At 37.9% G+C, this 10,810-nt stretch overlaps 1 protein-coding gene across 3 annotated transcripts in view; it reads left to right on the forward strand.

The window, feature by feature from the left end:
- RANBP9 (RAN binding protein 9) overlaps window positions 1–10,810 on the forward strand; it is a 39,550-nt gene that overhangs the window by 15,460 nt on the left and 13,280 nt on the right. For all 3 annotated transcript variants that reach the window (XM_064161020.1, XM_064161021.1, XM_064161022.1), the window contains exons 3-5: window positions 4,833–4,885; window positions 6,892–7,059; window positions 9,910–9,932. In XM_064161020.1, coding sequence (XP_064017090.1) covers window positions 4,833–4,885; window positions 6,892–7,059; window positions 9,910–9,932 — 244 coding nt within the window. The remainder of the gene's footprint in view (window positions 1–4,832; window positions 4,886–6,891; window positions 7,060–9,909; window positions 9,933–10,810) is intronic.

Below are 10,810 nucleotides of genomic sequence, written 5' to 3' on the forward strand. Positions count from 1 at the left end.
TGAGAAATTATTTCACTTGTCTTTACAAATACTGTATTATATTTGCTTTTTTATTTATTTAAATTGTCTCACTAGAGAAGTGGTTATTTAGTCCTTAAATTTATCTTCAGCCACTAGTAAGCTGTCTGAGGTACCTGTGAGTTGGTATAGTTTTTGAGATTCCTTATTTCATTTTATGCAGTGAGTGGGATAGGGTGTAACTAACCATAATTATTATTACCTTATTATTAGCAACTTCCTTATTGAAAGATACTCTGTACAACTTCAACACAGTCACTAAAATGTCCAATGGAACAATTTCAAATAGAAGTCAGAATTGTGTATCTTTTAAGTCTCCAGTTCTGTGCTGTCTCTTGCTATTTTTTCCTTATATTTGATTCTGATAGTTGAGGTTTTTTTGGTGATTTTAAAAAACATATTTATTTTATTTCTCATACTTAGTCTATTCAAGCACCCAAGTGGAAACTTTAGGCTCCAGCAAAAATGTGCATTGAGCTCTTTGACTGAGAGATACTTGCGAAGAAAATGGTTATTGTGAGCTTGCTGCTTCTTACACATTACTCTGCAAGGAAGCCTGGACTTTCCAGTCTGTTAGAGGGAAAAACAGATGTCATAGCACTGGTGGTTTTGACACTGCCTTTGCTTTCTGAAATAATTTGAATCTTCATCAAATTTTAAGCTCTGTAACACAGTAGTATTCTTAAACAATTCTACATGACTTGCTATTTGAGATGTAAATTAAAGATGCGCTAAGACACTAAAAGGGTAATGCGTAGTTTTAATGAACTGGAACAAGAATAAATACAATTTGAAATGAAAAAATTACAAGTATATAAGATGCACTTGCTTTCTTGGATGTTTAATATCAATTTCTGTGCTTTAAATGAGCTTCTAGCTGTAGTCTCTTATTTACGTCTCTCCTGAGTTGATTTTGTATATTCCATCAGTGGGTTTACATGTTAGTAATAATGTTAGGAGCTCCTATAAGACTTAAGCACTTAAGTGAAGTTATAAATTGCAATCAATGGGATCGAAATGCTCAGAGAGGGATTTCTTAATAAAAAGAGCCCCAGACACTTCCTTCCTTTTGCTTCAGTAATTGATCCTTACAGCATAGCGGCCAGGGACATTTACAGAGGGAAAAGATGAGGGAGGTGCCATCAGCACCACACCATTATTCACCCTCTCTGTCTCTCACACCATGCTGTGTCATGTCCATTTTTGGAAGGTGCTACATGCCATAGTGTGTGTGCTCCTTCCTGGGTGTTGATGCCTCCGTTTCCCCAGGGCTGCTGTTACGGTGTGACATGGTCTGTGTAGACCTGTTCTTCCTGTCTGTGGTTGTGTCCTAGACCAACCCATTTATGCAGTAGGACAGCAGGAAATGCATCATGAACTGACTGAGAGCAGTGTGAACTCATGTTACACCTGGGTGCTAGCATATCTGCTTGTTGGCCTGCCCTGCATTGTTATTGTGGGCTGAGGGAGGAAACTGTAAATGCATAGCTCTGCCGCTGTGTTTTCTCTGGATTCTCAGGCATAAGAGAATGTTATGGAAGCAAACAGGAGGACAACTTAAGTAGTTTCTCTCACTGAAGCAAGTTTTTTTGCAGCCAGTGACTCTGAACCTAAATATGGGCTAAACTTCTTTCAAAAAACAAACACACACCCCCCACACCCAGCAAAAAACCCCACCCAAGAAATCCAACCTAAAGCCAACAAAACAGTCTTTTTAAGCCTATAAAGCTTACAGGTTCCAGGAAAACAGATAAGTTACGTGTAGTGGTTTGGCCTAAATGCAGCTCTTGTTGAAATGTAGAGATCTAGACCCTATCTATGCTTGTACTGTTTTACCGTATATATATATATAACATTAACTATCCATCAACTATAAGGAATACTACATTAGCTTAATTGATGAGCCTTTGATTTCACTCACTTCTAAATGCTGAATTGTAGATGTTCTTTTTTCCTTTTGGAAGATGTCTATAGTAAATGGGTTAATTATTTGATGTGATTTTTTTAAAGGTCATTTGGATGTGGTGCTTGGAGATATGGATTAGGGGTGAACCTTGTAGAGTAGGATTATCGGTTGGACTTGGTGATCCTGAGGGTCTTTTCCAACCTGAATGTTTCTCTGATTCTGTTTTATCATAGAATCAACCAGGTTGGAAGAGACCTCCAAGATCATCCAGTCCAACCTATCCCCCATCCCTATCCAGTCAACTAGACCATGGCACTGAGTGCCTCATCCAGTCTTTTATTGAAGACCTCGAGGGACGGTGCCTCCACCACCTCCCTGGGCAGCCCATTCCAATGCCAATCACTCTCTCTGTCAAGAACTTCTTCCTAACATCCAGCCTATACCTCCCCTGGCACAACTTGAGACTGTGTCCCCTTGTTTTAATCTCATTTGAGCTTCTGTTGATACCAAGCCCTCTTTATGAAATGATGTTAACATTTCCAGGTAGTTCTAAGTGAATCCTAGGGAAGAAGTACATACTGTTGAATACCTTCCTTCTTACTGAGATGCCCTCTAGTTGTTGCTGGTGGGTGAAAAATCCTCCTTCCCAGCTGCATTAAACACAATGGGTCTCTCCTTACAGTTGCTCCTGAGTTAGGGAAGGCTCAGAAGAGCTGATACCTGAGGAAGAAGAAAGAAAAGGATGGTACCAGAATGTTAATAACAGGATTATTTGTTGTTTAGCATTTTATGTTTTTGTGTAACCTTAATGCTGCCTCTAAAAGAATATAGGAATGAAACTTCGATTACAAAGAAGGGGTTTTCAGTTTGACTCATGTCCATCTCCTGAGCAAGAGGCTTTACAGTAACAAGTTTTCAGTCTTTACACGAGAATCCTTCACACATCAGACTCCAGACTATGCTAATAACAATCTTGACTTTATTTCAAGTAAAATCAAGGGGGTTCCATTTGTTGCTTTCATTTATATTTGTTTTGTGGACTCTGCTGCTGTAGTGGTGCTTCAGTAATGTAATTGGCAATGGAGCAAAGACAAATCTTTTTGTTTGTTGACCTTTGCTTCAGTTCTTCAGTATCTCTAAATGTAATATTTGTTATATATGGTTCTGAGGTTCCATTTCATGCTGGTATGTGGGAGGGAGTGGAAAATGATTTTGTGCATTAGAATGTATCAGAGGAGAGCTTTGTAAATACCAAACATAGAAGCAGGTAAGATCACTGTTGGAAGTGATCAATAGAAAATGCAGAAAGCCCAGTATACAACTAAGCATCTGACTTCTAGGATTTGCTGCTCAGTTTCATTCAGTGTGAAATGTATTTAAAACAGGAGATTAACCTGTATTTCCAGCTAGAACAGTTGCAGTTTGACATAGGAATACAAAGATCATGTTTGTTGACTTTACCCATGCCAACTTGAAAATGGTTTATTTTTTTCATAGTGTTTATTATTGCATGACCAGTTTATGCTAACTAACTTGATCTAGTGTCAAAATGATTTGAATGTTTTGCTAAACGAGGAAATGTTAGGTTTAAGTTATTTTTGGACACTTTTTTAGTTAACGAGGGATTGGTTTATTTTGGGCAAGAGGGGAATTGGTTGAAGCCTAGCTTTTTATTATGCTGTTTTTCTTTTTGGGTTCATGTAATTGTTTTGTTTGGAAAAGACCTTTTAAGATTAAGTGCAACCATTATTTAACTCTACCAAATGTGATGCTAAACTGTGTCCCCACAGCACCACATCTCTGCATCTTTGAAACCCTCCCAGGAATGGGGATTTAACCACCTTCCTGGGGAAGCCTGTTCCAATGTTTGAGAATCCTTTCAGTGAATAAGTTTATGCTAATACACAATCCAAACTTCCTCTACTGCAATTGGAGGCCGCTTTAGTCTCATCCCATTACTTGTTACTAGAGAGAAGAGACCAACACCAACCTCCTTTCAGGTAGTTGTAGAGAGTGAAGTGGTTTTCCCTCAGCCTCCTGTTCTCCAGATTAAACAACCGCAGTTCCTCACCTCCTTCTCATAAGATTTGCTCTCCAGACCCTGTCATCTTGGTCGTGAAATGACTTGCTACAAGAAACAGAAAAATTGCTTTTACTAGTGTCAAATAGTGCAAGTTGAGAATGGGATGGTCGTTCATTTCATCTTTCCAGCTTCATTTGCTGTTAAGTTATTAAGAGTTGTACTGGACACTGGCTTTATTAAAATTGCTTTTTGTTAAGCTGACTTTTGGACCTAGCCATAACTCATTAAGACTTAAAATTATTGGTTAATAAGAGTATTATCCTGCTGTAATTTACCAACAGCTTGCCAGCAGCAAGTAATGGTGCCATCTGAAGATGGCCTTTTGCTCAGTGATCCAGGCCTTTGGTGTTCCAGTGTGATCTTTTTCCCAAGTGCTGCCCAAGGATGTGTTTTGCTGCTGAAATAATGCAGTTTTACATGTATTTTGTAAAATGGCTCATTTTGGGTTGTCTGCAAAATATGGTTAAGTACATCAAAGATTATGAAATTCATATCTCTGTAGCTTTAACTGTATTTCTGGAGTAAGCCATGGCCTTTGGCTTTCTTTTTTCATGCTTTGATCATTACGGCTATTATCAGTATCAGTTATCCAGGATGCCTAAAAAAGAAAGTTGTCCTTACCTACTGAAGGCATAGAGGCTCTCTGTGTTAAACTATATATGCTAGGAATTTACATTTCAACTCCCTTGCTGTTATGCTACTATTAAATGATTTCTCTGCAACTTAATCGATATATGATTGATCAGCACTGTTCCATGTCCTTAACCACATGTATCCACCTCTTACAGAAATACATATACATTTCTTTTGTTCTTCCTTTTTCAGTTACATGGGAATTGGGCTGTCAGCACAGGGGGTGAACATGAACAGACTACCAGGTATGTTTTTTGGTATTCATTATCTTTTTCAAGTTACTTACATTGGATAATGGTGTTGCGTGGAATGCACTTGACCTTTGGGTGGAAGGTTCTGGTGGGCTGCAGAGTTGGCATCATATCTGTGTTGTGTCTGTTTATCTGAATTATTAAAGCTTGCAGGTAAAAGGCTTAGCTTTTCTTGTACCATTGCTCCTGTACTACTTCCCATTAACTCTCAGTGTTATTTATAGCATTATGCAAATACCTTTTAGCAAATGAATGTTAAAGTTTTCATTATGTTTCCAAATAAAAATAAGACTGTAGATTTCCTTGCTCTGTAAATGGACCTTCTAGCAATGAAAATGAGCTACTGTGATAAAAACTTTATCAGACATGGAGTGACCTCCCTTACTGCCAGTTTCTGTACCATTAACTTGCCAAATCTTAGTAGTAAGGACATGTGTCATTATTTCTAAGTTTTCACTGTTCCATTCATCTGCATGATCAGGAGCAATGTCTTGTTAACCACTGTCTGCAGGATCTCTCTGTAGTAGCTGAAGAAGTTTTGTTTGTGTATCTATTGGGTTTTAATAGGTACTTAAACCAAAACAAACCAAACAAAACCAAAATAACAAACCTGAGCCAAGCAATTTTTAACTGATTTTTTTAAAAAGTTGTCACTATTAGGTAAGTATAAAATAGCATTGAATTGACTTGGCTTTTGTTTTGCTTTGCTGTTTTCTCACCCAGGTATTGTGGTAGAGATCATTATGATGACAGCAAGTCCCAGTTGCACTGTGAGGCCAACTAAGGGTGGTAAATTATTAGTGGGTGGCATTAAATTTATTTTGAGTATAATTTAGGAGGCATTGCAAATAATTATCAAAGATACTACTAATCAGTGTAACTGCAGTAATTTGGGGTATTTCATTTACTGAGAGGTGCTTAATGTGGTGCCAGCTGAAGCTGCTGATCATACAGATTAAGGGTCTAAGTATGGAAAACACTTTCAAATTAACCTGTTAGGCAGGAGCTTGACAGAAGAAGAACAAATCCCCAACCTTTTACTCTTGAAAAAGAGTTTGTCAGTATAAATTCCTAAGAGTTAGAGCACACATATATATGTGAAATGTGGCAGTTTGTTAAAGGTGGTGCTTTATACTATTTCAAACAGACGTTTAATAGATCTGTTAGGAAGATTTTTCTGGTACCTGGAATTTTACCCCTTCTGTGTGGTTTTTGTTTAGTATTGAATTAGAGTGTGTGGGCAAGTATTTTAAAATTAGTTCAACTAAAATGGCTGTGCATTTCATTGAGAACTCTTAACAATTAGAAGCTTCTTAAGTGGCTTCTGCAAATTATTCATCTGCAGAATTAGCACTGTATTTGCATGCATAATGACTTTTCTGCTGCCTGTGACTTCCACCTGTATTGATAATTTTTCTTCTTTTTAATTGATTTTTAGGGGCAGCAAAGCTACTGACACTATAGTCTGAAGAGTTTGCTATTATGCAGAGACTGCTTGCTGTTGAATAGTCATTGAGAATAATCAGGAGTAGAAATGTGTTTCCCTCAGAGATGCATGTTTGGGTTTTAGCCTGGAAGAATTTGATTATGACATCTGATAGCAACAGTTTTGCAAGATGAAAGGGGGAAGAGGAGAATCTTCATTGCATTATTGGGGCATGTCAGATCTGCATATAGCTTTTGAGATTTTGACATTGTAGCCGATTATACTTTCAGCATTGAGAATTTTCTGTGCTGGCTTAAAGAGCAAACTGCGTTATTGGAATTTGTGTTACCTGTTTGTACTGCAAATGGAATTACCTGTTCAGCCATCTTGATAATAGAAGTTGTCATTTGGTTTAAATGAAACAGATTTGTTAGATAAAAGAAAATTAGAAAGCAGAAAGCTGAGCATAGTAACTAAGTATATTAACCCAGTTAGAATATACTACTTTTGTATAGTCTTTCCATTATTTCATAATAAAGGAAACAAATACATTGCAAATGCTTTTGTTCTCTAGGTTGGGATAAGCATTCGTATGGTTACCATGGAGATGATGGACATTCATTCTGTTCCTCTGGAACTGGACAACCCTATGGCCCAACATTTACTACGGGTGATGTCATCGGTTGTTGTGTCAACCTTATCAATAATACCTGCTTCTACACAAAGAACGGACACAGCTTGGGTATGGAGAAATGTTATCTTTCATGAGAACCTTTTGTCTGTGAGTCTGGGGTAAATCTGAAACTCTCTTCATGTCAGGAGCAAAGCATCTCAATAGTTCTTTAACTAGTCTCATAATGTGTGAATTCACTGAAGAAATGAGAAGAATATTTTCCTGTGTGCCGCTTGCAGTAACTTTCCTTGTGAATTTAGGAGGATTTGTCATGGCATCTCATTCCACAGGACCTACACTTATGAGCTCTGCTACTCAATCCACAAATAGTACCTATTACCTTATAAACATGAAGTAGTAAGAGTATTGTAGAATTGGAGAGTGGATGTAGCTAAAACTCATTGTTGCTGTGTCAGGACACCTAGCCTTCACTAAAAATTAAGCCAACAGCTTTGCCTGTTGAAGAACAGTCAGTGTCTTTTTGGGCTAATGCTGTAAATTATACAAGTTAAGCATAAAAATGTTCATTACCTTCTTGTGATAAATTACATTTTTATGCAACACTGGAAGACTGATGACAGGAGAGGGTAGAATTAAAAAATTGCTTCAATATATAAAATTCAGTTATTTTAACGCAGTTTAATGAGCAAAGATGCAGAGCGTAAAGGAAAGAAAAAATCCACTTCCTGCATTGTGGAGAACGTGAAGGTCTGGGGACGAGATCTTGGAAATGTGCCAAGAGGAGAAGAAAGTTTCAAGTGATGAAGCTCAGAAAGAGGAAAAAAGGTTTTTGTCATGGATAAAAATGTGATAAGGAGGAAAGAAGCTAGATAGAAGTAAATAAGAAATAGAACAGTGACATCGAGTCCTTATTTCTTAGTACTGTTTCTTCACATTGCCAAACATGAGGAAGATTTGTAAAGTAGTAAAGGGAAGAGCATGGTTTAAATTCTTCTTGTATCTCAGAAAAAGAACTACCTGTTTGTTTGTCCAGGCCCTGAGCAGGCAGATCCAAGTGGAGTTTTTCTGCCCCTGCTTAGAGCAGCGCTTAGGTGCCTATGGGGATCAATTTCAACTAATCACTACTGTGATTCTATTCTGCTTATGATTAATGCTTCCTCTACTTCCAGTGGGTCTGTGTACCTGATCTTACTATATGGACATTCGTGGTAGTGGGGCACTTGAACCATGTACTGTGTAGTTGTTTATTCTGACCCTGTTTCAGGGTGTTTGTTAAAATGCAAGATAACAGGCTCATGCTGCATTTAGCCTAACCTTTAACTGGGTTAAAGCTGAGAAGGGTAGTCTTACCTTATACCTGTTTTGGAACTAGTGTGCCTTCAGGTAGGTTGGATCATTTTGCTGATGAGTTGCAGACACTGTTTTTTTACTGTATGGTCACATGCATAGAATAACTAAGAAGGGAGAAGCAGAATCTTCTCCTTTGGTGGAAGTCTTAAAGCAGGCCAGCTGTGAAACAGTGCTGCAAGTGATTAAAATATGTTTAAAGAGAACAGAATGGTGTAGGTGAGGAGAGGCTAGTAAAAGGTCATCTGTCATAAACAGTCTGACAAATACTTTATGACTTTCAGAAGGAAACCTGACAGCTGTTCTGCTGTTGTGGGCTTTGCTAGCTTGAGTTTCTGGCAGAGGAAAATTGATTCTGTGTTTAGGGGAAAAAAGAAATCAGACATTTTGGCTGTCTTGCTGAGTTGTTGCTGCTGCTTGTCACTTGAACATTTATATTTCTTCTCTGGGTTGCAGGTACAATCTAGAATATTGGAAATCTCTGGCTCAGCCTGAGATTTGATGCTGCAAAAAGGGCTAAGCAGTTATTTATACAAATGTGAATTCCTCAGTTGAAAACGCCTAAACCCCAAACCATAATACCTACATGTCACTCATTTTGTCTAGCTTGCCTGCTGCCATGGTTATTTTGAAAAATAATGAGCTGGGTGAATAGCTTAGAAAAAGTTAGGCTGTGAACAGGTCATAAATTACAGCTTTGAGATCTGATGAGAGGAGGTCGTTTCACTCTGTATGTCGTTCTTTTGCATCAAGAACTCAGGACAAATGTTTATAAGCTTTTGTTTTAAGCTTAATTTTGAAAAGGTAGTGATGTGAAATAAGTTGGAAGGAATGAGAAGATTTGAATCATTATGCATTTGTGAAAAGAAGAAATATTTGTAACAGTAAAGGAAATTATGAAATACAGTTACCATTTGACTGCCAGGGATTTCCTGATACCTACATTTCATTAAATAACTTTAAATCCCTTTTGCCCCCTCCAGTTGTTTGAAGTTGCTGAAGCATACAGAGGTCAGGTTTTTTGCTAAATCTGAGAAAGCAAAGTCACAGCCTTGGTCTTGAGGGTAGACAGAGCCTTGTAATTATTTAACAAGTCATTAAGATGTTCTGCTTGGAAACCAAGATGCCATGACCTGGGTTAGATGAAACCTTTACCAGGCTGGTGTGGAATATTTGGGGCCTGTGCTGCTCATGTAAAGGTAATGTGCACAAGTAATACCAAACAAGAAAAGACAACTGTTAAATCTCAGTGTCACAACACCTTGAGACATCAAGTGAAATGTCTGTAGATGGTCTTGGTTTTCCTCCTAATTTTAATCTGCAGCCAGTATTCTCATACCTTCTATTCTGCATATCTCTATGGGTTTGCTTAAATCCTGTGACCTGTTTTGAAAACTCGAGGCCAAATTGAGTACTTTAGGATTTTTTTTTTGGACAAATATTGTCCCTTATTACTCAAGGACATCAGTTGTTCCTAAGCATCATGGATATCACCATACATGTTTCTGAGATGGCTTGGGTGAGTTCCCTGAACATATAATGACACCCTTAAGAAAATGAGGCTGGAATCCAGCCATAAGGATATTAATCTTCATTTTCTCTTCATTGCAGGCATCGCATTCACCGATTTACCGGTAAGATAAGTGTATTTTCAAACGTTTTTCCTTTGTATCACAAACAGACGTTTCAGATGTCACTTGCATTTACCTTATGCTTCCTGGAAATATAATGGTAATCATCTTAAGCAATTTAAGACCAGATATTTCTTCCCATGATTAGTGGTGATGTGTTCATCAAAGCTAGGTGGGTTTTTTTTGGATAGCTTTTACACAGGGCTTTCCTTTTCAGTTTGGTTTTTTTTTAACAAGTAGTTCTAATGGAAGTTTAGCAGCAGGTAATGTGTACAGGTCTTTATTAGCTACTGTCATACATGCAGGCCTTACATACCAAGTCAGAAATACATTAAACACAGACAGGGGGTGTGTGCTTACAACTGTGTCACAGCACTGCTGTCTGCTTCAGACATGGCCACACTAAACTCAGGCTTGATGCCTGAGTTTTAAAATCTTTATACCATTTGTTCTATAAGATCAAACATACAAAAGTAAGTTTTTTGTAAAGAAAGCTGCAGATACCTGAAGTCTTCAAACTTTTCAGTCAATTAAATTGTACTTTCCTTAAAAACCTTATAATTATGTTCCCATTGCTACAGGCATGATGCTGGAGGCACTTTGGTGGTTTTGTTTATTTTAAGTGAGCCACTTAATTTCTGATTTAATCAGGTTAGGGTGCAGTGTGTGATATCCTTCTGTCTGGCAAGCTACTCTATTTGCTGTGGCCTTAAGAAGCAAGGACAGATACTAAGGAAAAATGAAGTCAGTAACTCATGGCATCTATTAGCCCCACCACAATGCTGAATGTTTTGTGTAGAAAGCAACTGTCACTGTCCTGGACAGTGCCAGCAGGGCTCCTTGCTAGTACACAGAAAGACTGACACTTTAATCTGAAGTCT

The sequence above is a fragment of the Pogoniulus pusillus genome, chromosome 21 (assembly GCF_015220805.1).
Source record: "Pogoniulus pusillus isolate bPogPus1 chromosome 21, bPogPus1.pri, whole genome shotgun sequence".
Taxonomy (NCBI): Eukaryota; Metazoa; Chordata; class Aves; order Piciformes; family Lybiidae; genus Pogoniulus; species Pogoniulus pusillus.